This window comes from Anolis carolinensis, chromosome 6 (genome assembly GCF_035594765.1).
Source record: "Anolis carolinensis isolate JA03-04 chromosome 6, rAnoCar3.1.pri, whole genome shotgun sequence".
In the NCBI taxonomy this organism is placed as follows: Eukaryota; Metazoa; Chordata; class Lepidosauria; order Squamata; family Dactyloidae; genus Anolis; species Anolis carolinensis.
In genome coordinates, this window is record NC_085846.1 from 36,380,428 (window position 1) to 36,408,324 (window position 27,897).

The following is a 27,897-nucleotide window of genomic DNA, read 5'->3' on the forward strand; positions in this document are numbered from 1 at the left end:
ATCACGATGTATTGAAAACATTGACTACAAAAATGTGTTGGATAATCCAGAACGTTGGATAAGCGAGTGTTGGATAAGTGAGACTCTACTGTAGTTGCTGGTTTTGTCCTGATGTTTTGCTATTTTAGCTACAGTATTAGGATATGGTCTGGTATGAGAAGACATCCATGGAGGTGACACCATGAGTTACCACACTGGGCGACACCATTTTTAGTGATGCCACTGGCAGAAAGATTAAACAACTGTCCACTAAACTGTCCCCCAGTGGCCTAGGGAACGAAAGCCTCGTGACTTGAAGGTTGGGTTGTTGATTTGAAGGCTGCCAGGTTTGAATCCCACCCAGGGAGAGTGCGGATGAGCTCCCTCTATCAGCTCCAGCTCCATGCGGGGACATGAGAGAAGCCTCCCACAAGGATGGTAAAATATCAAAACATCCGGGCGTCCCCTGGGCAACATCCTTGCAGACGGCCAATTCTCTCACTCCAGAAGCAACTCACACGAAAAAAAAAACTTCTCATGTCAACGTGCAATTCCACACATTTATATTTATAATACAACATTTATTTTGTATAATGTTATCCTTATCTCACAGGCAAAACATTGCCATTCTCAAAACTGTTTCTAGACCAACAGCACCTCCCCATAGCTGAGTCGAGCACAGCCTCCAGATGCCAGAGATGAAAAAGCGGGAAGCCTTGCCTCTTTCTATGTATTGTCTGTCTCTGTTATTAATTGTGACGGCACTGAATGTTTGCCTTGTATGTATTCTGTAATCCACTCTGAGTCCCCTCAGGGAGATAGAGTGGAATATAAAGTATATATTATATAATGGCAAGCTGTGTTCAGGCTGTAAAACAGACTCAACTATTTTATCTGCAAGCAGGGGAATTACCTTCCAGCTCTGGCTTAGTTAGATCTTTAACTCCTTTTAATGAGGCCACCTCAGAAAGAGTCACAGAAGAGATCATTCTGTCAAAAAAGAAGTTAGCACAATGATAGCCGAGGGCAATTTCAGAAGAAGCTGTATTTCTCCTACAGATTGCTTTAAGTTTTTTAAAAAACCCTCACATTATATATCATGTCAGTTTGTGTACAGAGAGCAATTCATTTCTTCTTCTCCTATTCATACAGGAACTGTGGAAGGCAGACCTGCATTTGTATCCATTTATTATCCTTCTGGCCTGTGAACTCCTGCTTTAGGACCTCATCGCATTAGACCAAAAATGCCAGTTGAACCAGGCTTAACCACAGTGTTCAGTGGCAGCTCGTGTTTTAATAAAATGGAGGATTCAGTCTCCCCATCACATGCGCCTGTCTCATCTGCAATCCCCTGCTGAATTTGCCATCACACAGAGAAGTGGAGTCCCTTCCCATCTCACTTTTGTTCCCCCCCACCTTTAAAAAAGGACTCCCTACACAAAATCGGAAGTATGAAACCTCAAGGTTTTTGAGAAATTTGAAAAATTATAAGACAAATTGCATCCACCCTACTGAAATAGTCCCCTGAAACTGGCAGTTTTCCTAATGAAATGGCAATTTCTCTACTGAACTGTGCGCACACATGATTACCTCACAAATCACTTCAAAATTACTTCAAAAATTATTTCAAAAAGAAAATTACTACAAAAAGAAGTATAATGTCAATGCATTGAGTAATGAAGATTGAGTAATTTCAGAATGTCCTTAAAATAAAAATAAAATAAAACGTATGTTCAAAGGATTAGTCCTCATGAAATAATGGTGGCAAGAGAGAAATTGAGGGAGAGTGTAATGACTGCTCACAAATATATATTATAAAACGGTATTATTCAGAGACACCAACAGTTCCCATCACACATAAAAGTTCACGTGTTTTGCCACTTCCATGCATGTAAAGACAAGTGAAACTGATAGATACTCAATTCCAAAAACTCAGTGTCGTTATGAAATTAAAAAATTGGGTCCAATGGGGCAACCCTTGGAAGTAGTTTCGCGTCGTGTGATGGCTAGGCCACTGCGGAGCTTCATTTTGAAAATGTGTAGAAATGGGGAAAATTTCTACATGTGATAAGATCCTCAGTCATCCTAAGTCATGTTTCTAATTCTGCGGGAATCTGGAACTCACATTCAACAAATGAGACATATAGTCACTTCCATCAACTTTTGCCTTTAAGCTGTTGTTAAACCACAGCAGATAGTTGACTCTGATGTCATTGCATTGGCTAATCTCCTAAATCTTTGAACTAATGTAAAGATACACTCTACCATACAATGCATGTCAAGTATACAAAGTACTGTACGCACACAGCCAACTTCTTTCCCCCTAATGCAGCACCGAAACCCGCTTCTCCAAAAGTCTCTTTTGAGAAATGGCAATTTTTATAGGCCCTTGCAATATTGCATATGGGGAACAACAGTGCAATGGGGAAATCAGGTGAAGAAGATGATTCAATAAGTGAACCCTACTGACCTGCCAGGAATTAGGGGACGGTTGTGTTTTTCTACAACCTTAGGCAACTTCAGAGACTTTGCACCTGGCATTTTTCTTGGGTATCCTATGGAGAATAAGAAAATGTGAAAGCTTAATGGCAGATAACAACAACACCAAGAGTAGTGGATCACCCTCTTTGTCTAATAAATTCCAGTATTTCCTTTTTTGGATAACTCTATCACAAAGGCATGGGGGCATGCTACTGCCCATCTTAGTGACCTATTCAGAGTTTAGAAAAATTGTGTTTAGGATTACAGTATTCAGAATTCCCTAGCCATTAATAGTTTTAATTATATTGTTTTGTCTATGTTTTAATTCTTGTATTTTGAATTCATTGTTTTTTGGGCCCTGGTTCCCATGTAAGCTGCCCTGAGTCCCTTCGGGCAGATGGAGGCTGGTTATAAGGTTGTTGTTGTTGTTGTTGTTGTTGTTGTTGTTGTTGTTGTTAGCCAGCACAGCCAGTGACCAGGTTCCACGTGGCAGTATGAGTTGTAGTAAGAAAAAAAGGTAGATTTCCCAAGCTCAGGTTAAGGCTGAAGTGGTATAATAGGGACAAAGTATCTGTATGAATGAAGTGAAAATGATATTCACACATATGATTACACACAAAACACACACTGCAGAGGGTAAAGTTTGCATTGGAACTATGAATGAAGGGCAAATGGGTAGTTGTGGGGCAGCCATGTTTTCTGTTCTATTTTTCCATCTGTACTTGCTTTATGACAAAAAAAACCTCACTCCCCACTAAAACACACACACAAATACCAAAGGCCACCAGATAATTTAATTGCTAATTGTGAATTCTCATTAATTTGACAAACAAAAACAGTATTATGACATATAAGAGGACCACCAGAAACATCTGATAATGATACTGGGGACAAAGGAGAGGAAGCTGCACTGAAACATTAAGGTTCAAAAAAAGGTCTCTTGGCTACGGGCCTTCTAAAACGTGAGGTTGAGAGCATGTTGTCCCCTTTCAATTCTGCTTATTCCTTGCTTGAAAGTTAAAAATACTCACCATCAATGCCGGAGAGGGTTAGTGTGGCATTGCAAGCCCTGATGAAATCTTTCAAATTCACCATCTCATTCTCTACAAGGCAAAAAGAGTAACTGGGTCAGAAAGATGAAGATGCTTGAAATTCTCTGGTAGAAAAGGATGAGAATGTTACAATTCAACATAACATCTCACCAGGTAAAAAACAATGGTAACTTAGTGGCCTTTATATAGTTACTTTGATATAAGTTGGAGTTGACTTGAAGGCATATAAAAACAAACCACATGAACTCCTAGTTCAGACTGCAGGGAAAATAATAGCAATTAAAAAATCTTAAAAGTTGTTCAAAAAATTCCAGTTCAAACTGTAATTATGCAATTTATACTAATTTTAAATCAAAGCGAGGTCATTTTCAAATCAGGTGGCATACAAAAGCAGATAAAATACCCTCAACAAAGTTAAAAAACTTTTTTTTTACAATCTTAATGCTTCTTGATGTCTAAATATTTTTACTAATGTTCAAAAAGTGAAATGTGTTGGAAGTAAAGAAGCATCAATGTCTGTATATAGAAGAATTAGGGATAGAGGGAAACCTGGGGTGCATGCCTGCTGTCTTTGTGACATCTGTTTCTTCGGCTCCTTCTACACTGCCATATAAAATCCAGATTATCTGATTTGAACTGGATTATATGTAGTATAGACTCATATAATCTAATTCAGAGCAGATAATGTGTATTATCTGCTTTGATAATTTGAATTATATGGAAGTGTAGAAGGGGCCCTAGATTTATTTAGCTCAAGGTGTTCAGCTTTCTGCTTGCAGAGGTCACTTTCCCCTTCTTTCCAAAAGTCTTTAGTGTTTCATTACCCTATGTTTGAGAAGGAAGCATAATGAGGCTTCTTTCTGCCTTAAAATGCCTTAAACACAGACATGAGAAAAACATTGGGGACTCTCCTGCCAAAGTTTTGCTAGCTTTGCTAGTTAAAGCTGACAGGAGCTGCAATCCAACAATATCTAGAGGGCCATTTGTTCCTCGCCCAATACATGGTGTCTTATGGGGGTGTGCTATACGATGTCTTATGGGGCTGAGTTGTGGATCGTGAAGAAGACTTGTGACTTTCATATCCTTTCAAGTTCATTCATACATGCCCTGCAGAAATGCTAACCAGACATGGTTTCAAGAATTGATCCCCCTGTGTAATGTACAGATGTGAAGATTTTAAGAAGCAAAAGCTTCAGTCTGATTGCCAATTCAAATGGAAGTTACAAAAGTATGGACTTAACATTCAGCATTTACTGGATTGACTGTAGATGAGACTAGCATATGTTTATGAAGACAAGATCATGGGCCACGCTCACCATAATGCTTTGTCAGCTTCAGTGCATCCTGCAGTTCTTCTTGGTTTAGGTAGATCCCCATGCCACCCAGTACAGCATCCAAGTTATCAACTTGCACTTGTTTGTCTTTAACAGAAGAAAGGAAACTTAGATAAGGATGGGTTGGACATCAATTTATATTCCCCCTTTTAAATTACAAACCTATCTACTACTGCCATTTAGTTCCTCAAGAGTCATTATTATCTCCTATTATATAGATTAAGAGAGATGACGGTGGGCAGGTGAGATGCCACAGTTGGGATAACATTTAAGATAACAATTCAACAATCAAAATCAGGCATGGGCAAACTTTTTGACACAGGGGCCACATTGCATTTTAAAATTTGACAGATAGGCCGGGCCAGTGGCAGATGGATGGAGAGTGATTGTGTGGACTAATATAAATTGTATGTAAACGCATAACATAAAGTTTTGTCTTTTAAAGTATTATCATTATTATCATCATCATTATAAAGTACTATCTCACACTGCCCTATATAAGTATATTATTATTATTATTATTATTAATATTATTTTGAACAACCTCCTTTGCTGCATCAAAATGAATACAGTTTGGAGCCACTCCCTTTGCTCTTCTATTCATTGCTCTCTACAGGCTGAAGGAAAAGCCCAATAGGACGGGTCTGGCACGCGGGCCTTAGTTTGCTCATAACTGATCTAAATGCTGGACCTGGATTAGCTACTGACTATCCAGATTATATGCTGCTGCCTAGCTATTTTCTTAAATGTTTAAACTCACCTTGCATACTGGGGATACTCTGGATAGCCCACATGAAGTCTTTCAAATCCACATTCCCATCCTCTGGGAAGGCAAAAAGGATGGATGAGAGAGAGAGAGAGAGAGAGTGTAATAATGGGGATACGTATTCACCAATGAATTCCCATTTATTTCCAAATTGATCCTTCTCAGCACAATTCCACCGATGAAGAACCTTTGTCTATTATTGAAGGCCTATTTCAACATATCTCTACTTGCTAATTTGGAAGTGTGTGTTGCTCTCTTCAAATTATTCAGTAGATCAAGAAACATTAGGACCATTCAATACCGTTCAACCTGGTAGACAGTTCCGAAGAACTGGCAGACAAAGTTCTGTACTAACTGAAGGAAATACAAAATGGACATGGCTTTTATTAAACAAATTGTGTGTGTGTGTGTGTGTGTGTGTGTGTGTGTGTGTATGTGTGTGTGTGTGTGCATAAACAACCTATTTTTAAAATGAATTGCGACTCCTGGAATATTCTAGGAGAGGCAGTTCAATCTCAATATCTACTTTTGGCCAAAGAGCAATCTGGATAGTGGAATGATTATGAGCTGCAAAGACAGCTTTGGAGGACCACCTGTGGCATATAAGATACACTTTGCCTACTCCTAAGCTAGAGAGAAAAGATATGCTGAAGATATGCATACCTCATATTTTTCCTCTACTGGATAAAAACAGCTTTGTGAAGGCAAATTTGAATTAAAACATGACCTAAGGAAATAGGTCTCTTCCCATAATAATTTCTCCACTAATATGTGTGGTCTACTTAATTGTTTTGCATTTAAAACTCATAGAAACAGAGAAGGGGGAAAAGAGAAGCAGTTGCTTCTTTATGCCCGTTGAGCCTCTGTCATACAGAATTATGGTTGTTGGTGGAAGCTTCCCTTTCGAACATTGTTTAATGATGAAGGGGAAACAGAAGAAGAGGAAAAAGAGAAAGAAGAAAAAAGAAGAGAAGGAGAGATCACTCTCACACACTCACTATTCACTGTTGTCTGACCGAGAGCCTGCTGTACCTCATCCTGAGTTAGGAAAAGCCCCATATCAGCCAAGACAGACTCCAAGGTGCTGATTTCCACAGTTTTACCTTAAACAGAAAAGGAGTAGGGACACCGAGTATAGGTGGATGGAAAAGCAATTCGTATTCATGGATTCATTATAAATTCAAGTGTGTTTTCCATTTTTATTTTTCTCCACAATAATTCTATTAACACTTCAATATTCCTTGAGCAACCATTCCATTCCACCCCAGTCCATGTGTAATAGCCTTTTTACAAAACAAAACGAAGAGCCAAATCATCATGATATGAATAGAAATGAAAATGTTAACATAATCATAATCAAGTCTATGTTTTTTGTATGTGATGACTCCAGCTGCTCTTAATAGAAAGTCTTATTGACGTTCCTCTACTGATCTTACCATATCAATGAAGGCAAAGAATGGGAGAGGCCTGGGACCACAGATGCTGTGACAATATGCAAAAGGGGATGAAGGTAATGGTAGCATCCATGGAAGGTGAAAGATGTCAGGTCAGAATAGGCTGATGGTTAACTTTGGAGGGCAGGACTTTGGGAAGAGTGGCTTAGAAAATCACCCATGCCATGTGGCAAATAATTTTATAAGCTGTTCCTGCTAGAGCAGCTTTAACCTGAAGGCATTCCTAGGCATTTGGAAACAGCTCATTGAAAGCAGGCATCTGCCTCTTCACCAACTCCTTTTTTGTTCTCCATGTGCTGTGTTAGTATAATGGTCCATTGTGCTAGTTGGGAACACTAGCTGGATGCTGGCCATTGACTCAAAAATGTCCATTTTAAAAGTAGAAGGATCTCAAAGACATTAATATAATATATAAAGTGCGGCCTTCCAAGGTCATTTACCCACCCCCACCCTAAACTTCAGACTTAGGATCACCCTAAGTCCGAAATAACTAGAAGGCACACAACAACAGCAATTCTAGTAGCTATTGCTTGAGTATGTTTTAATGTATTATATATTTTATGATTTTATGTTTATATGTTTTAAATGTATTTATGTGATTGTGTTTTATTGTGTATTGCTGGGCTTGGTCCCCATGTGAGCTGCCCTGAGTCCCTTCAGGGAGATGGGGTGGGATATAAGAATAAAGTTGTTGTTGTTGTTGTTGTTGTTATTGTTGTTGTTGTTGTTGTTGTTGTTGTTGTTGCGGTAACTTGACTATCTCATCAGCCAAAAGCAGGCCCACACTTCCCATTAAAATACTGGTAAGTATTTTTTGCACTACAAATTAGATATGTGGAGTGTGCATAGGAATTCATTCATTTTTTTTCAAACTATAGTCCACCGCCCCAACAGTTTGAGGGACCGTGAACTGGCCCTTTGCTTAAAAAGTTTGAGGAGCTCCAACCTAAGAGGTTTCAAGTGTTAGAGTGAGCAGGATAAACCCAACTTTGTCATTTGACTCGTACTGCAAGGCTACCCCGTTGCCTTGCATTGTGGTGGCACTGCAGCACAACAAGGTTCAGATCACCAGTGGCCTTTTTTTGTAGAATATCATGGAAACACCAAGAAATTTTTTTGTTTAACTCTCCCTGCATATATTTTAAAAGATAGTGAGGCATAGGAATCTGCAAACCTGGAGGAAAGAACAGCAGGATGGGGAAAGTATTTTTAAGCATTTAGGTTCCATTCCCCTTAGATTGAATCAGTCAAGAAAGCCATGGCCCTGAGTTTTTAAGGTATTAGCAACAGCAACAACCTTACTTTATTTCTTATCAACCGAGATGGCAATATACTTAGAAGACAAATTAGAATGTTAATAGAAATCCTTAATATTGTTGTACTAATATCATTAATCTTTAGGTATTATGATTCCTTACCAGTTTTTTGATTTCTCAAGATGTCTTTGACACCTCTCATGAATGGTTCCAATTCCACTTTCCCATCAACTGCACAGAACAAGCAAAGATTATGAACAAGGCACAGAGCAATCTTGAACTAGCTGTTGCCTAGCTAACTTTCTGCATCTTAGAATAGGGTGCATGGTGAAGACTGGAATCATTTTGGTGGTAGGGGGAAACCAAATCTGGAAGTCAAAGCAAAGTGCAGATATAGTGATTTCACACGTGGGTAAACTAGAGGCAAAAATGGCCTGCAATGGGAGTTGTGAACGCCCAATCCGAAGAGAAGTGGATGGCAACTTCACCTTTCCACTTATTATTCCATCATCAGAGTCGCCCTTACTCTCCTACTGATATGAGGACTGTCGTCATATCTTAAAATATATTTATAGCATCAATGAAAATTAGTTACGTTGGTAATCTAAAACCAGACTTAGGACCTATGAATTTTTTCCAGTTTTCATAGAATTTTAAAATGTCACTAGCTGTGCCCGGCCACGCGTTGCTGTGGCTTAGTCTGGTGGTGTTGGTCAGTCTACATTAGGTTGTATTTATGCTGTGACCTCCACCCTTCTTTATACTCACATTAGTAGTAGTATTTGAAGTCTGTTACCTTCTTCAATTTTTGTGTTGATTGATAATTGCTTGAGATCCCTGTTGTTTTTGGTTTGTTGTTAATCGTGATGTCTGATTCTGCTGAGTGCGGTTTACATCTTATTGTGGTACAATAGTTTTTTTTTTTGTTTTGCCTGTGTAGGTGTTTATTATTGTTGTTGTTGTAGTGGTCATGAAGGCTGGATAAGTTAGATGCTACTGTATTGTTTTTTGGAGGCCCAGTGTAGCACTGACTGGCCTCTCAACCTCAGTGCCTGGCTGCTTCTTGCCTGTGATGGTGTAGATTCTTATTGTTGTTGTCATTGTTATTATTGTAATTGTTTTTTTGGAGACCAAGTGTGAATGTAGGGATTGGGGAGGTGGATGAGCACTGAATGGCCTTGTAGACTCAGTGAATGGCTGATTTTTGCCTTTGTAGGTGTCTATTGTTAGTGGGTGAGTGGATGGATAGATGAGTGGATGGATAGATAGAGTGGGTGCTCTCCTTGTTTCCTTTATTCCTATGCTGTTCCCTCTCTGCTCCAATCCTGAGCTCGCTGATAAGAACACACTGGTCAGAAAGGAGGGTAATATATAACCGGATCAATGGTCTTTCTCTCCCTTTTGCTCTTGGCCTTCCGGGCAGAGAGGGAGGGCTCTTGTACTTGGCGTTCCTTCGCTTCCCTTCCCTCCCTCCTTCCTTCGTTCTATCCGTCCCAGCCTTTCCTGCCTGCGGAGCCATGGAACTGGGTCAATGGGTTGGATGGCGGGGAAAGGGAGAAGGAAGAGGCCTCTAATTGAAATGCATGGACTCCATGACATGGGGTGCTGGAATTTGTAGTTTGCATCCAATCCAACCCCTTTCTTTCTTTTTGTCATGGAGGAAGAACCCACCCAAACCTCTCAGACAGATGGCCATCCGGTTTAGTTGTGTTGTTATAGTCACAGTGCGTTGTTGTGAGTTTTTTGGGTCCAGATTGTGGTTTGTGGTTTGGTTGTGTTGTTACAACCGGGAGGCAAGGCTTTTGCGTTGTGTTGTCAAGTTTTGTATTTCTGGGGCGTTTAGTTGTGTGCCAAGTTTCGTATTTCTGGGGCGTTTAGTTGTGGTGTTATAGTCACAATGCATTGTTGTGTGTTTTGTGGGTCTGGATTGTGTTTTGTGGTGTGATTGTGTTGTTACAACCGGGAGGCAAGGCTTTTGCGTTGTTTTGTCAAATTTTGTATTTCTGGGGTGTTTAGTTGTGTTGTTATAGTCACGATGCGTTGTTGTGAGTTTTGTGGGTCCGGATTGTGGTTTTGTGGTGTTGTTGTGTTGTTACAACTGGGAGGAAAGGCTTTTGCATTGTGTTGTCAAATTTTGTATTTCTGGGGCATTTAGTTGTGTGCCAAGTTTCGTATTTCTGGGGCGTTTAGTTGTGTTGTTATAGTCACAATGCATTGTTGTGAGTTTTGTGGCTCCAGATTGTGGTTTTGTGGTTTGGTTGTGTTGTTACAACCGGGAGGCAAGGCTTTTGCGTTGTGTTGTCAAGTTTCGTATTTCTGGGGTGTTTAGTTGTGTTATTATAGTCACAATGCGTTGTTGTGAATTTTGTGGGTCCAGTGTGGTTTTGTGGTGTGATTGTGTTGTTACAACCGGGAGGCAAGGGTTTTGCGTTGTGTTGCCAAGTTTTGTATTTCTAGGGCGTTTAGTTGTGTTGTTATAGTCATGATGTGTTGTTGTGAGTTTTGTGGGTCCGGATTGTGGTTTTGTGGTGTGGTTGTGTTGTTGTAACCGGGAGGCAAGGCTTTTGCATTGTGTTGCCAAGTTTCGTATTTCTGGGATGTTTAGTTTTGTTGTTATAGTCACTGCACCCGCAACTTTATCCTTTTATATATATAGACTAGCTGTGCCCGGCCACGCGTTGCTGTGGCGAAGAATGGTGGTCTGGGAAATAAAGTATTGAGGAATTGGTGGTAGTTAAGGTCAAGGGTAAAGGTTTTCCCCTGACGTTAAGTCCAGTCATGTCTGACTCTGGGGGTTGGTGCTCATCTCCATTTCTAAGCCGAAGAGCCGGCGTTATCTGTAGACTCCTCCAAGGTCATGTGGGATGACTGCATGGAGCGGCGTTACCTTTCAGCTGGAGCAGTACCTGCACTCACATTTCCATGTTTTTGAACTTCTGGGTTGGCAGAAGCTGGGGCTAACAGTGGGGGCTCTCTCCGCTCCCCCAATTCAAACCTGCGGCCTTTCGGTCCAGAAGTTCAGCAGCTCAGCGCTTTAACATGCTGTGCCATCGGGGGATATTATTTCCTAAAGGTTGTGAATATACAATATTTCTGATTGTTTTGGTTTTTTTGTCTGTTGGATGCAAGTATGAATGCTGCAATTAGGAAAAATGATTAGGATGTAATGGCCTTGCAGATTTAAAGCCTGGCTGTTTCCTCCCTGAGTAATTTTTTTGTTGGGAGGTGTTAGCTGGCCCTGATTGTTTCCTGTCTGGAATTACCTTGTTTTTAGAGTGGTGTTGTTTGCAATATTTTATGTGCTTCTACTGTCTGTGGCCCTGAGAAAACAGAGGATTGGCCAGACTTTGATGATGAGAATCCTTTGTTGGGAAGTGTTAGCTGGCCCTGATTGTTTTCTGTGTGGAATTCCCCTATTTTCAGAGTGTTGTTCTTTATTTAGTGTTCTGATTTTAGAGATTATATTGTTCTGTTTTATTATACCACATTAATTTTTATATATTCTGATTTTAGTGTTTTTGAATACTTGGAGCGAGATTGTATTCATTTTCACGGTTGACCGCAACACAATAATAATAGTAATAGTAATGATAGTAATGATAGTAATAATAATGACTTTGGTAATACACAGTGCTTCACTGCCTTCTCAGCTTCCTTTCTGGAAAAATCCTTTCTTGGGAGGTGCTAGCTGGCCCTGATTGTTTCCTTTGTGAAATTTCCAATTTCCTTGCTTTATTTACTTTCTTTATTTCTTTATTTATTGTCCTGGTTTTAGAGATTATATTGTTCTGCATTATTCTATCCCAGAAATTATTTCATATCAAAGTAGAATCTCACTTATCCAACATTCGCTTATACAATGTTCTGGATTATCCAACACAGTCTGCCTTTTCATAATCAATGTTTTTGTAGTCAGTGTTTTAAATTCATTGTGATATTTTACTGGTAAATTTGTAAATACAGTACAGTAGAATCTCACTTATCCAACATAAGCGGGCTGGCAGAATGTTGGATAAGCGAATATGTTGGATAATAAGGAGGCGTTAAGGAAAAGCCTATTAAATATCAAATTAGGTTATGATTTTACAAATGAAACACCAAAACATCATGTTAGACAACAAATTTGGCAGAAAAAGTAGTTCAATACGCAGTAATGCTATGTAGTAATTACTGTATTTATGAATTTAGCACCAAAATATCACGATATATTGAAAACATTGACTACAAAAATGCGTTGGATAATCCAGAACGTTGGATAAGCGAATGTTGGATAAGTGAGACTCTACTGTAATTACTACATAGCATTATTGCGCTTGGAACTACCTTTTCTGTCAAATTTGTTGTATAATATGATGTTTTGGTGCTTAATTTGTATAATGATTACCTAATTTGATGTTTAATTGGCTTTTCCTGAATCCCTTCTTATTATCCAATATATTTAATTATCCTGCCGGCCTGTTTATGTTGGATAACTGAGAGTCTACTGTATATTGATAATCTTATATTATCTGCTTAGAACTGGATTATATGAGGCTCCTTCTTCACAGCTGTATAAAATGCACACTGAAGTGGATTATATGGTAGTGTGGAGTCAAGATAATCCAGTGCAAAGCAGATAATGTAAGATTTAAAATGGGTTATATAGCTGTGTGGAAGGGCCTTGAGTCTACACTGCCATATAATCCAGTGCAAATTAGATAATCTGTGGAAGAAGCCTAAGTGAGGCCTAAATTTGCCTGTTCCCTAACTGAACCCTGGCTGTCCCTTGGTTGCTAGGCAGAGATTAGCCCTCTAAACTGGCAGCAATTGGATAAAAACAATTATTGCTCTCCCTCTAATTAGGACTTTATTTTTCTTTTCTTTTTGTTGTATCAACCCTGAGGCATGGGTGATGGGTTGTGTTGTCAAATTTCGAGGTTGGGGGGCCTGTAGTTTTGTTGTTTTGTCCGCTGTCCTGATGCCATCACTCTTTTATTTATATAGATATAAGTTGCCAAGTGAATATTGGCTGTTGAAAAGAAAAAGATGTCTTTCTGTGATAAATCATTGTGAGCTATAATGTATAAGAGTAATATTCATTATGTGGAATGTGGATCCCAGAGGTCACCACTGTATTTTTACACTTAGTAATTTATTTATATTCACAATGAACATTTTGTAGCTATGAAATAATTTTCATTGTCAAGGTGGTCAGATGCATTCTGAAAAATGTTCTTGTATGGATAACTTACGGACACGACTAGACTTAATGTCAGGGGAAAACCTTTACCTTTACCTACTCCTTTCTTACATTCATAAAAATTCTCTTGCTGAATGAGACCAAGAGTTCTGAATAGTTCATAATTACATGAAATTACTAAAATTGACAACTTCTGACTGGGAATAAATGAACAAAGAAACCAACCGTCCATTGGAGAATATTTCAGTGCCTCATACAGCTGCTTGTTGGTTAAATGGATCCCTAGTTCATCCAAGATTGCATCTAAGCTGTCGATATCAACCCTTTTTTCTGAGAAAATAGAGAGAAGTGTTGGCAAAGATTATTTACTCTAGGTACAAGGAAATGTGCATCATTTTATCCTCAATACTGTACTCCTCTCAGAATGTGAATATTAGATACTGGAACAAAGGCATCCAGGACAGTGTAAAATTGGAAGAACAGTAGACCATAAGAAAATGAAGCAAAGGCATTGGTTGAAGGAAGTTCTGGAAATGTTCCCATTTTCTGAATTATAAGTTATGACATCTTGGCTGGAGGATTTAGGAAGTTGTATCTCAAAAGATTTTTTTCTAAGCTCAGGTTGAAAGTGGGGACACATATGTGTCTTGCTAAAAGGATTAAACATTTGTGAGGTTTCCCAGTTGAAGGCTGGCAATGATTTGAGCAGTTTCCCAATATTTCATATAAACGTTCACAGAACGTTTGAAGGATGCTCAGAAAAATACTTTGTCACTTTTGCTTTCTCCTTCCCCAAGGCCCAAAGACTTATCATGAGGCATACCAGGGCCAGGCAATGGGGAACCAATGCAGTTGCTATCCAGTACAGAGGAAATCCCTGGTTACGAAATCCAAAATTATAAAGGTATAGGGAATTATAAATTATCAAGTACATCCCCATTTGTTTCCAACTGGAAAATCCCTCCCCACCATTGGCATGCAGTAGGGATCCTAATATTGATTCCCAGTCCCTGGTGGTAAAACTGCTGTGCCTTGTCTCAAACTACATTTCTAGAATCCTTAAAAAAGGAGTCAGGTCACAGCATCAAAGAAAGGAGAGCACGTGAAGGTTGACTTCACAGCAATTGACATTGTAAGAACACCTTATTGGCTGGCTGAAACAAATACAGGGTACATTATGTTTGATGTCTACATCACTACTCGCAACACTCCTTTATCCAATAGTACCTTTTGTCCATCCATCTACCATTATCGTAGGGAGCTTCTCCACAGTGATCTTTTCTTTGGAATCATCTGAGCTCATCTTCCCATTAGCTACATAGGGAAAATGTAAGGCAGGCAAAAGAAATTGATATTGGAAGAAGAAACAAAAAAGGGAGACAGCTAGGTTGATAGAAGACAATGAAGCCTTAGAAAATTTTTTTAGAAATCATTTAGGGTAGCACGAGTATCAAAACAGACAGTATAATAAATGTGTAGAGTCTATACTCTATCCCTCCACTCTATTTTACTTACAAGCAAAAACCTGATTGGATTTTGTGCAGCATACACAGATAACGGAATATTAAAACTCCTCCTACCAGCTATTTTTAAAGAACTAGATACAACCCCACTCAATGTGTTGTCGAAGGCTTTCATGGCCGGGATCACAGGGTTGTTGTATGTCTTTCAGGCTGTGTGGCCATGTTCCAGAAGTATTATCTCCTGACGTTTCTCCCACATCTATGGCAGGCATCCTCAGAGGCTGTGTCACACAGCCTCTGAGGATGCCTGCCATAGATGTGGGCGAAACATCAGGAGAGAATACTTCTGGAACATGGCCACACAGCCCGAAAGACATACAACAACCCTGTAACCCCACTCAACTTTCCCACAAACCTCAAAGGGAGTCTGCATTTAATTTTAAAATTTAGCTAAGCAAATTGGGAGGGTAAACTTTCCCTTACCATCCCGCATGTCTTCTAGCAGTCTCCTACAGGCACCAGATTCTGTGTCTGAAATTAAGAAGGGTCATCCTTGCTTAGTGCTTGGATGGGAGATTACCAATAAATGCCAGGTGCTGTAGCTATATTTTAGAGGAAGGAAGTGGTCAAACCACTTCTGAATATTCCTTGCCTGAGAAAAACCTATGAAAAAATTTATGCAATTTTCATCGGTCAACAGGTGACTTGAAGGCGCACACACAAACGTAGTAGGCCCTGATCTGCATCAGTGTGCCTATGCTTACCTGTGTGTAAAGAAGATAACTAGAACTAGTTGTTCACCACTGAACAGACTATCTAGGGGCGAGTCTCCAGATGTCCTTACAATACAACTCACAGTTGCCCTAGCCAGTAGGCATGTGCAAAAAAATTGGAAGTCAGAAATTGTGAGAAAATTTGAAATTTTGAAAATCGGAAGCCATATTCTAAGCATTTGTGTGGCTCACACCAAATATTTTAGAATCAAAACTTATCCCATACTTTTTCATTTAAGTTTTGTAAATATCAGAAGGCTCCCAAAGTCGGTTTCATATTAAATGCAAGGCAAAGAAGCAAAGCCAAAGGCTCCCTTACTGCCTTGCTATTCCTCTGTGAAATTAATGCAGTCTCAACATTAGCAGCAGGCAAAAGAGGGAATAGTGCATTTTGGGAAAAGCACAGAACTCTAGAAAATATAGTTTGGGAAAGGAGGAGCCCCATGCCAGAAAATTCAAAAGGCTCTCCCTAAACTACATTTCCCAGACCGCATCAGCATCAGAAAGCACCAATCAGGATAGCTGAGAGAGAGGTCTGTCCCTTCCTAAATCTTTGAAAATTCACCAAAAATCAGTGGATAAGTGAAACATTCTGAAATTTGGAGAGTTAACAATGGTAAATGTATTCTACCATTGTAGAAAGTTCCACCCCAATTGCTTTAAAAATGAGGTAGATAGGAGCCTCATAAGTTTTCCCAAATATAGTCATTTAATTATGCGCAATTACTGTAACGAAATACTGTAGAAACAACATTTCATAAGTCTCATTATAGTAACAACATTTTCATTAAGTATACTTTAGAAACACTTTAGAAATGAAGCACCAGCACCCCCAGTTTTGTAATGACTTTTGAATGATTTTTAATGGATCACACATCCCTATTAGCCAATATAGGCAACAGTGATAAGTGCTTGGAGTTGCAGTCCAGCAATACCTGGAAAGTTGTCCCTGATCTACTTTGATTCTTAGAAATGTTGTCTCAAAAGAAAGGAATTCATGGATATCCATGCTAGTTCTGAGTGGGACAGACACATTTGTTCGATCATGTACAGAATAGAGGTTGTACCTATTTTTAACATTAAATGGAGCAAACACCTCCCCAAACACACACACACACAAACATCTCTTAGTCAGCTGAACATTTCCCTTATATCAGAAATCAGCTTGGTTGAGGAGAAAAGAGAGTATGGAAAATAAGTTATGGAAATGGTGATCTGATTTCTCTTCACTCACATGCCCTATTGATTGTACAATTAACTACCCCTACTCCAATACACAAGAAGTGGGACAAATACTTTAATAAGGTAGTGCAGATTTGTGGTCCCATCTAGCTTTGTCCCCAATCTTCCTTTTTTTTCAATAGTCTTAATACATTGATTCCCCCCCCCCCCCCCCCCAATTATCCAGAAATGTGTTAGATCTATCACTCCACATGCCGTGACATATTTGGAACCACTTGGCTGTTTTAACAATTCATTCTTGCAAAGCATGCTCAGCCAGTTTATTAGTTTAACTTACAGGAGGGAGGGCGCAGTTGAACTGTTCTCACCCACTTTATCACTTCCCCTAGATTCACCTTTCCTTCAGCTGAGAAGAAGAGAAGAAAATAAAAATTAGTTGGTGGCCAGGCGGGAGCAGGCATCATTCAAGGTACTTCAGACAACATCAAACTGTTCCAGTTTGACAGGGACAGTCCCAAACAATCATCTACTCATGTTTGAGTTGCTTTAAAAATGTCCTAGTTTAACTTCCACTTTTCCTTGTTGTCCTTTGCTTGCCCCAGTTGCTGTAAGCTGAGTTGAAAATGCAAATGTTGTAGGAAAGTGGGAAGAAGAGAAGGAGGTAGAATCTTGTTACTAGACTCAAGCAAAAGCAAACTGCAGCAATTTCTCTTAGCTTGTCTATTTGGACTCATTAATAAGTTTTGCCATATTGACTACACTTGGATGATGCTTCGTCAAGTGTATTCTCATTTTCATCTGTCAAAACGTTAGACTGTAAGCCTTCATGAATCTGATACCTTTCCCATTATCTCCAACCAATACTTCTATCACCACTGAAGGGCACAAGATTGGACACGTTATTTCGAGCAACAACTGTCTATTTGAAACTCCCAATTTTGTAACATGTAGGGATAGATATTTTCTATTCTAGCATTTTTAGAATGAAAGTCCAATTTCTATTCCTAGGTTAAATAGGTCAGTTGAATAAATACTGACTTGACATACAGCTGTTGATTCAACAGATGTATTCTATGCTGGACTAGAAATTGAATGTAGTTCATAATTTAAAGGTATGTTCAAAGCTGTACTCCACAACCAAATAGCTAGATCTGGAGTCTGGAGTTTATTCCCTGGTTGCAGAATATGTGTTTCTTATAGTGTATATAAATCATGCATACACATTTTGTTTCATTTCATGTATTTTAAAATAAATTCTATAACTGCAAAAATACATCTAAAAGGCTAAACAATATGATCCTAGCAGATATGATAGGTTATGAACAAAAAAAATTACAGTAGAGTCTCAATTATCCAAGCCTCGCTTATCCAAACTTCTGGATTATCCAAGCTATTTTTGTAGTCAATGTTTTCAATATATCGTGATATTTTGGTGCTAAATTCGTAAATACAGTAATTACAACATAACATTACTGCATATTAAACTGCTTCTTCTGTCAAATTTGTTGTAAAACATGATGTTTTGGTGCTTCATTTGTAAAATCATAACCTAATTTGATGTTTAATAGGCTTTTCCTTAATCCCTCCTGATTATTCAAGATATTCGCTTATCCAAGCTTCTGCCAGCCCGTTTAGCTTGGATAAGTGAGACTCTACTGTAACAAGAACATATCTTTAAAATTATTCTGAAAATTATTTTGATTTTCTAAGCCATACACATCAGAGTCCAGTGATCCAGTAACAAAATGTTTATTGAAGAAAGTATATAAAAAGAGGGGGAAAAGGCAAATCCAAAAGAGGCAGTCAGGATTAAAAAGCAATACAGAAAATAAGCCAGAGTTCAGTAGCACTAACCCAGTAAGGCCATGGTAAATCCCAGAGCCAAGGAATCCAAAAACACAGAATTAATCCAAGGTATATCCATTGGTAAACTCTCCAAAGGTAAACTCCCAGGTAAACTCTCCAAAGGTACATAAGCATAGACAGGAACATAAAACAAGAATCTCGACAATATAAGAACCAGGAACTTGAAAACACGAACAGGAGACCAATCCCCCTTAACAACGTTGTCTCCTATGAGATGCTTGAAGCCAAACCACTTAATTGAAGCCCGCCAGGTTCCCATGAGATCATGTCTAATGCACCTGGACTTCAAGGTCTTAACTCGAATCCTCTAGGAAGACCTAGTTTTCCTGCTTTTCACACCTTGCATACTCAAATCTAATCTACACTCGCTCGAAACCTCCTCATCTTCCCAAGGCCTTTTCTCAAGGGAACTGGTACTTTCAGTATCTCTGGTTGCCTGGGAATGATCTAAAGAATTCCAAATATCAGCCTAGTCAGCCTGATCTGCCTGCAATTTCCCCTAAATACTCACAGACGCCTCATTTTGGAAACATATCACCACCACCCCTTCATCCTCTGAACTTTTAGAAAAATCCTCTGATACTTGCCAGACTACAACACATACAACCTGTGACATTTATGTACTAGAAGGATTGATGATAGTTCTATTCATTCACCATCAAACCCCAGACGTTCTAAATTTGCAAATTATTCAAGAGCTCGCCAGAATTTCCAAATAACAGAAAATACTAACCATCCACTGTTGTATTTTTTAATACTTCTTTGAGTTCTTCTTCTGTAAGATGGATGCCTATGTTGGCCATGACATTGTCCAAGTCCTTTATACTGACTTTATCTCCTGAATTGTGAAGAAAAAAGAGACAAGGTAGAGGCAGAGCCCACATATATTAACCAGAGAAAGAGATTAGCAAATCAATCTATAACATTTGCTTTAGTAAGACCCCTGTGCACACAGGTGATTTATGGGAACCTTTTATTTTTCATGACATCTGAACTTTACATTTTACAAACTATTTTTCTGATGTTGTCTATCTTATCTTTGGCCACATACAAGTTCCAGCACAACTTGTTATGGTGTTGCTACACGGCATTCACTTGAATACTAACTTATGTCTATTCAGTGCCCATAGCAAATAGTTTTGCAGCAGACAAAAATTGGGAGTTTGGATTAGGGTATCATCAGTATACTAATCACACTTGGCCCTATTTCTTCTTGTTGTTGGTACCAGTTGCATCTGTGCAGGCACTGAACATTACAACAGTAATAGGTTAGACGAGTAACAGCAAACCGGAGCTGAATCCCAACAAGATATAGGCTTTTTTGATTAGTGGTTTTCCAGTTTGGGAATTGGGAATTGGATATCGTGGGAGTACTCTCATATCCATTCCTGGAGGCCCAAGCAAACTCTGTAGCTTGAGAAGCTTCCTGCCACATTTGACTGGTGCACCAGCTATAGTATTTCTTGGAAAGAGATAACTTAGCAATAATAATCCTTGTGCTATTAAACCTCTGTTTAGATTATCATAATTCATTTTATACAGGGCTGCCTTGATAAAGACCCAATAGCTTCAGCAAGTGCAAAATATAACAGCTTGATTGCGGACTGGAATACTATTTAGATAGCATATGTCAATCTTAAAGGAATTGCCCTGGCTGTCATTACATTTCAGATGTGAATTCAAGATTTTTGTGATGAATAAATGGCTTGGATCTCAGTACATGAGGGAGTGCTTCTCCTTGTAACGTCCCTGGCTGAGGATTTTGTTTTGCTGGGAAAGAGGCTCCTCCATGTCCCACCAGTGAGATAAATACAGTGTGTTGGGATATGGGAGAGCAGAACTCCAGCTGTCATTTAGATGCCATGGGAAAACCTGGCTGTTCACAAAAGACTTTGGACTTCACTAATTCATTCCAAATATCTGTTAATATTTATAAAACATTTAAATATTTTAAACTAATTAGTTTGAGTGCTATTTGGAAGCCACCGCGAGTTCTTTGCTATAGGGAGGGTGTAACAGCAACAATACTTTCTTACTTTTACTTCTATTGTTTATTTATTCCAAACCTTCTTCCAAAAATTCTTTATAATATAATAATACACAGGCTGAGACACAGATCAGCACAGAGGGAAGAGTGTCCCTCTTAGTCACTGTTAATAAGGAACACTTCTGATGAGATACCAGGCAGTGCTGTAGTAGAAAAGCATCTATATCCAACATCCATAATTTTACTCACGTTCATGCTTTGAAGGTCTTTCCATGAGCAAAATACTCTCCAATACATCCTTCAAATTCACTCTGCCATCAACTGAAAATCACAATTACAATCATACCCATGGTCAATAGAATGAAGCATGTTCCTTTTATAATAGGCTCGTTTGTGACTAGAATGTGTTTGGGTGTAGAAAGATACTCCAGTATCCCCAAGTGGCTTATCTCAAGAAAGGATGGCATGGGCGAAATGTTTCCTCACCAAAAGAGGATAATAATAATAATAATAATAATAATAATAATAATAATAATAATTTATTTATATCCCACCATATCTCCTTGTGGGGACTCAGAGTGGTTTACAGCAAGCAATGGCAAACATTCAATTTCATAAGGTGCTAAAGAACCAAAACCACCAGAACCCCTCAAGAAAATCCCAAATTATGTTGTAAATATAAACTTCTTTTGTGCCCCCTTAGATGACACTATGTAACATGATTTTTGTTCTTGAGTTATAAATGTAATTTCCTAATTGGTTCTATCATAAAAACATGGAAAAAAGTTTATTAAACTGCAAAATCTTTGTTTTTGTGAGACATCCTACAGCACATTTTGATGTAGTTTTTCAATGAATATTTCACAGAGTCTCAACCAAATCCATCTGAACAAATTTTACAGGAATGGAAAAAAAAGTCTTCTGAGGATATACATTTTTTTTGCTGTAAAATGTAATTTTCCAAGCCCTGTACCAAAGTGATTTGATACAATTTGATAGTTTTGATCTGTGCATAATATTCTATACTTAGGCAACAATTTGCTGCCACCTATAATGCATTTTTTCTGTTTTGTGGTAGCTTTCCATGCTCTGATTTAGGGACACAAATATAGCACAAAGCAAAATAGAAGGAAACCACCTCAAATGCATATAGTTTAAGCTTTTGTTCTTATCTACTCACTATCAATAATGACATGTTTCAAAGCTTCCTGCATTTCCTCTTCTGTTACTTGGATGCCCATCTTGGTTAGAGCTGAGTCACCAATCTCAATAGCTTTCCCTGAGATGAATTCAGAGGAATATCAATGTAATGTGATTATCTGAGGTTTATACTTTAGAAGCTACACATAACCACCTTATATGTAACCATTAGCTCTACATTAAAACCAGTGAATTAAAACATATAAAAATGGTTACATCAATTATTAGAATCACACAATCCAGAGTCATAGTTCAGGGCCATTCCAATTGTCATTGCACAGATTCTACATTCATTTATTGCACTGCAGTTATTCTCCAAAAGCTTGGTTCCATGGCCATGTTTTAGCTTTCTTTCTGAAGGCTAGAAGGGAAGAAGCTGATCAGATATCACTGGAGAGGGAGTTGCATAGGCGAGGGGCAACCACTGAGAAGGCCCTGTCTCTTGTTCCCACCAGTTGCACCTGTGAAGGAGGTGAAAGAGCGGGGCCTCCCCAGAAAATCTTAATCTCCATGATGCTTCATAGAGGGAGATACGTTTGTACAGGTAAGCTGGGTGGGAACCGTTTAGGGCTTTATAGGCTAAAGACAGCACTTTGAATTGTGCTTGGTAGCAGATTGGCAGCCAGTGGAGCTGATGTAACAGGGGAGTTGCATGCTCCCTGTACACCGCCCTGGTAAGAAACCTGGCTGCCAGCAATTGGACCACTTGAAGCTTCTGAGAAGTCTTCAAAGGCAGCCCCACTTAGAGCATGTTGCAGTAGTCTATTAATGTAACAAGAGCGTGGCCTACCGTGGCCTACCGTGGCACTGGATTAGATAGCATTTTGGGCTAATCACATGTTCCAGCAATTAAAGATTAATTTTGTGTCAAATATAAGTACAGTAGAGAAGTACCAGTTCCTGGCCAGTATGTTTGCAAGCTGAACTAGCAAAGACACCTTCATAAAAAGGTTCCCCCTTGTGCTTAAAAACGTTTGAAAAAAGCAAAATGGCTTTGGCTGAACTGAAAAACCCACTTCGTCAGCACCCATTGAATATTTGTTCATAGGTGAAAAATAATCCAGCAATGGCACTTTTATTTAAAACAAAGATATTATGTTATAATGGAAATGTCTGAAACCATTTCTGTTCCTTTAATGTTCTCGCAAGCACCAATCTGGCAGGTGGTAAAATCCAGTTTGGGAAAAGGAGAACATTGTGTTTTCATGTTTCCTGTGAAAGTTTTCACACTGAAGGCATCTCCACACACAACCACTGTTTTCTACATTAATAATAATAATAATAATAATAATAATAATAATAATAATAATAATAATAATAATAAATGCACTTTATTTATATCCCACTTTATCTCCCCGGAGGGACTCTGAGCGGATTAAACTACACATATAAGTCTAACATTCAATGCCTTTTACACAAACAACATACAATACACAGATAAGGTAAAGGCTTTTTCCTTTTTCATTTCCGGCATCTGGAGGCAATGCTCAACTCTGACCCTGGGGAGTGCTCTTGTTCCATTTTCCTTGCCAAAGGAACCTGATGTCCGTAGATCTCTCCCTATTTTTTTGCCGGCATGGCTGTGTGTCTGCATGAGGTGACCTTTTACCTCCCAGCCGAGGCGGTACCTATTGTTCTACTCACATTGCATGCTTTTGAACTGCTAGGTTGACAATCGGGAGCTCACCCCAACTTGCGGCTTTGAACTACTAACCCTCTGGTCAGCAGCTTTTCCTGCAGCTAGCAGCTTTAACTATGGTGCTACCATGGCGGTAATGTACTTAATAAGAGGATAAATATTAACTTGGGTGTGGAATGAGGGTTTCATTGGGGGAATCGTGCAAAGGAATAAGATTTTATTTTTTAAAACCCGTTTGTGGCTGTAATCTGAAAACAAATGTGAAGACAAAAATGTGCATTACCATATGTCTGACATTATATGAAGGTAAGCTGCAATGTTTAGCAGTTGCAGTACAAGGTAAGTAAGATTCTGCTTTCCTTTTCACATCAGGCAGTGAGGAGGACTTAACTTGCTCCACAAATTAATACAGCTATGTATTTGAACAGAGGAACTTACTTTCTCAAGCACCTATTTTCTGAATGCTCACAACATTCCTAGTGATGTCTCATAATAACCAGCCAGAATGGTAAAGACTGAAGTCTAGGAGACAATAGCAACTGGTCAGAGTTTAACTAACCCTAGTAGCTCAGCAGTGGACCTCACATATGTGAAAACAGTAAAAACTTTCAAGTAATGCAGAAAGCAATCTTCCTTCATTATATCTCATTAACCTCAGATTTCACACCTTCCCAGGAAACCTTTACAAGTACAAAAGTATGGAAAGTTCAGATGCAACTGCTGTAAGCCTACCAGAGGCTGCCATGACTGAGTCTGCCATAATTAAAATATGGTCCCAGTCCCACTCACCTTCTGCACCTAGTATTAGCCGAACAGTCCTCCTCACCGCATTCATGAAGTCATTTAGGTTAACTCTGCCATCCTCTGGAAAACAAAAAGGGAAATGATCTGTTCTGCTTCTTCGTTCAGGAACTCAGCCAGTCAAGGAAGCAGAACAGCCACAACCATTAGTTAAGCCACAAGAGGGCACATTAGCAATTGAACAGAATACGCAGAAGTGATAAAATCCAACTTCAGGCAGGCATGAAAGCCTGTGCACAAAACAGATGCTACAAGTTTCTAGGTAAGCTATAGATTAAGATATTGTATTATGAGAAAAGATCAGCATTAAAATACCATACCACACAAATAAAAATTCATTAAAAATTAAAATGTTAAAAAGTCATTAAAACAACAGTACAACTAAAACAGCATAGTAAACTTTTTAAGGCCTTTTAATTAAAAGACTATTGTAAATGGCAACCTACCAAGCCACACACTATTTGTTTGTTAAGGTATATATTTGGTAACCTGTATTCTATGTGCATGTTGATTTGCCAGTTTATTTGACTCTTTGGCGTGGGAGGAGTTATAGACATGTGATTATACTGAGCATGTGCAGACTCAAGACTCCATTTTGTGTTCAGTATCTGTTTAGACTTCAATGGGAGCAGATGTCTTCCATCAGAACTCAGAGGAGGTGAATGCATACAAGTTGGTGTTTGGACTTCAGTGGAGAAGTCAGTTTAGAGACTTCAATATTTCCTTATGGACTTCAGTGAGTACAGCTATACTAGAGACTATGTTCTATTGATAAAGACTGATACCCTGTGTTCTCAACACAGAGAGAATAACTATATCCTGTAACTGAACTTTATTAACAAATGTGCCTGTATGGTGAATTAATACAAGATACGTTATTTTTCAAAGAAGACTGCTTTTTTATGTCTGAGTGCATATTTTAACTAAGAGGTTTAAAGGAAGTGTTTATCTTTTGGGCAACTTCAATGGCAAAGAAACAACCATCCTCTGATAACCAAATATATTTTTGTAGTGGCATGTATTTATCCTTGGCAGTTTAACAGCTGAAGTTACTTGTGCGTTATTACGTTAATGCTTGTGAATGCTTTTCTTGACTAGTGGTTTTCCAAAGGTGGTCTCCACATATTCATGGAGATTTACATTTGCCAAAAGGATATGTGCCCATAGACTGGGTGCAGTTATGTTCCAATAGCTTATGCAATAAGTTATGTTTTGCAATAGGTTATGGAATGTCCAATAAAAACTTTTAGAGCCCAGGGACAGCCAATGAGAATATCCTTTGTTCAAAAGCATATTAGTATAATACACTTGATTTGAAAAGACAAACTGTACGGAGGAAAAAATATACATCAAAGATGTTATCGACTGAAATATTTTAAATTATTATTTCACATAAAATATACAAAGTTGTGAATGACTCTATACACAGGATTCCTTGTACCATCACTCAAAAGACAGTGGGCATATATTTTTCCTTTCTATAAAAAAAACAAAAAACAAAGAAATAGTAGGAAACATGGTTATAAGTGGAAGATGACAGTATCAGAACTGAATGAACTGAGGAAACTGTAGAACAAAATCTGTGATAGAAAGCAGTTTTGGGGCTTCAAAAGAGCTTATGAAGTTACACAAAGAATCATAAAGATGAATCAGCCAAAAGGAGAATCTCTGGATCAAGGTGTAATTTGATCATGTGTTTAAAAGACTCACCATCTACATATGCATATTTCAAAGCTTCTTGGATTTCACTGTTGGTTAGGTGAATGCTCATCTTGGCCAGAACAGCATCCAGGTCGTGTACATGCACCCTTTCCACTAAGTGAGAAATGATAAATGTGACAACATACCCAGGGCTTCAAATGCTCTCCTTGGGTTAGAGCTGAATCCAGACAGTGTTCGATGCCAAAAGGCATACTGTGCCAATGAACAGTGGTTCTCAACCTGGGGACCCCAGATGTAGCTGTTAGGATTTCTGGGAGTTGAAGGCCAAAAACATCTGGGGGCCCAGGTTGAGAACCATTGCCATAGAAGAAAATATTGTAAAATTTAATGTGCATTAGAATTGCTTTGAAATTTTTATTCTGCTCTTCCTAATTAAAGAGAGCAGGGAGTTATAAAGTACAAACCCAGAATTTTAATTTTTTCACCCTTACTATTTGTCATAATCTTATTCTTTAATTTCTGCAATATCATTAAGTATTGAGTGTTCACTGTCAATAAATATTGTTACAACAACCATAAAACTAGAACCCCAGGGTCTTTTTTTTAAAAAAAGTTGCTTCCTAAGAACCTTATTTCTGTCTTTATAATATTCTACAGTCCTAGGCCAAGATCTTACATATATTTTAGATGTTGCATAAATATAGTGGACCCTTGGTTCTAGAACCCCCTGTTCCAATGGCTATCAAAATCTGCCGATGCCAAAAAGCCCATTATAAACAGTGTTGTAAAATGCTATCCCTTTTAGAAACGACAAAATCAAGACTTTTAGGAGTTTTAAAAAAAAGAATATTGTCAAGTTGTGATGGTTGAATGCATGAATACAGAATCCATGGATATAGAGGGCCAATTGTATATACCAGCAAGGTGGCATAATTACACTGAATTCCATACTGCCAGTCGTGAAATAGTCACCGTGTCATTGAATTCACCAGTTGTTCAATGACCGTTCAGTTCACCACCCACTGAGGTAATAAGAGTGGTATGCGTGGAGTACCTTGCTGTACTAGGGACTGTACTCCTGCAACCTCTGAGATAGGACAACTGCTCCTCCATTTGTTCTTATTCTAGCATAGTACCCCAGCAGAATTTTGATCCTAGGGATACCATGACACACATACACAATCCCGAGTGTACTATCTGTTTGTCAAATTTGTTTCTCATGTAAGTTAGTTCATCCTTAACAAATGCCTTCCTTTGGCTTAAGCCCTCCAGACACCAAATTCTGCGGACTTGTCTGAACAGATTTCTATAAAGCGCCAAATGAAACCCACTTACTTCCAGCTTCAGACTGGGTTTTCTTCACACTTTCTATCAGTTCAGTCATGTTCACCTTCCCATTTTCTATAAAGGTAAAAAATTGGTATATGAGAGGAAGAAAGAGAAGGGGGAGCAGGTAGGGACAAAACTGGGCAACCTGCAATGCAGAAAGCAGTATTTAGAATAGGGATGCGTGTGTGTGAGATAATTTTTTAAAGGAAATTATAATACTTAAACAAGGATGAAAATCAATAGTTCATTATATGTTAGGATCCTGTTATTAAAAGCCCTACGCTGTTGATGCAGATTCAAAGGTATGCTTATCCACGTTCAGCCAAAGCTCAGTCTGAGTGAAAACAGCCTGCAAACTCCAGACATGCATGGGGTTTTTTTTATGACAGAGGAAACCATGAACCAAACGTCCTTCAACTCTTGAGAACCCTGACCTATGTGAACACAGAAATATTGGGAGCTTGTGACAGAATACTAGCTCATATCAGAATGCT

At 38.7% G+C, this 27,897-nt stretch overlaps 1 protein-coding gene and 1 long non-coding RNA gene across 6 annotated transcripts in view; one reads left to right on the top strand and one right to left on the bottom strand.

Annotated features, from left to right (window-relative positions):
- The window catches only part of efcab13 (EF-hand calcium binding domain 13), a 119,360-nt gene that overhangs the window by 16,071 nt on the left and 75,392 nt on the right, over positions 1 to 27,897 (bottom strand). For 3 of the 4 annotated variants that reach the window (XM_062958172.1, XM_062958174.1, XM_062958175.1), the window contains 17 exons: positions 27,410 to 27,475; positions 26,123 to 26,227; positions 24,401 to 24,475; positions 21,953 to 22,051; positions 21,022 to 21,093; positions 19,519 to 19,623; positions 17,257 to 17,325; positions 15,448 to 15,495; positions 14,729 to 14,815; positions 13,727 to 13,831; positions 8,485 to 8,553; positions 6,611 to 6,715; positions 5,607 to 5,669; positions 4,829 to 4,933; positions 3,492 to 3,563; positions 2,450 to 2,534; positions 893 to 969 (listed from right to left, as the gene is read on the bottom strand). In XM_062958172.1, coding sequence (XP_062814242.1) covers positions 893 to 969; positions 2,450 to 2,534; positions 3,492 to 3,563; positions 4,829 to 4,933; positions 5,607 to 5,669; positions 6,611 to 6,715; positions 8,485 to 8,553; positions 13,727 to 13,831; positions 14,729 to 14,815; positions 15,448 to 15,495; positions 17,257 to 17,325; positions 19,519 to 19,623; positions 21,022 to 21,093; positions 21,953 to 22,051; positions 24,401 to 24,475; positions 26,123 to 26,227; positions 27,410 to 27,475 — 1,407 coding nt within the window. The remainder of the gene's footprint in view (positions 1 to 892; positions 970 to 2,449; positions 2,535 to 3,491; positions 3,564 to 4,828; positions 4,934 to 5,606; positions 5,670 to 6,610; positions 6,716 to 8,484; positions 8,554 to 13,726; positions 13,832 to 14,728; positions 14,816 to 15,447; positions 15,496 to 17,256; positions 17,326 to 19,518; positions 19,624 to 21,021; positions 21,094 to 21,952; positions 22,052 to 24,400; positions 24,476 to 26,122; positions 26,228 to 27,409; positions 27,476 to 27,897) is intronic. The other variant, XM_062958173.1, reaches the window with a different exon arrangement.
- Positions 23,734 to 27,897, top strand: part of LOC134292628 (uncharacterized) — a 53,806-nt gene continuing 49,642 nt past the window's right edge. Inside the window, exon 1 of one of the 2 annotated variants that reach the window (XR_009999880.1) lies at positions 23,734 to 25,148. This is a non-coding gene — a long non-coding RNA (uncharacterized LOC134292628). The remainder of the gene's footprint in view (positions 25,149 to 27,897) is intronic. The other variant, XR_009999881.1, reaches the window with a different exon arrangement.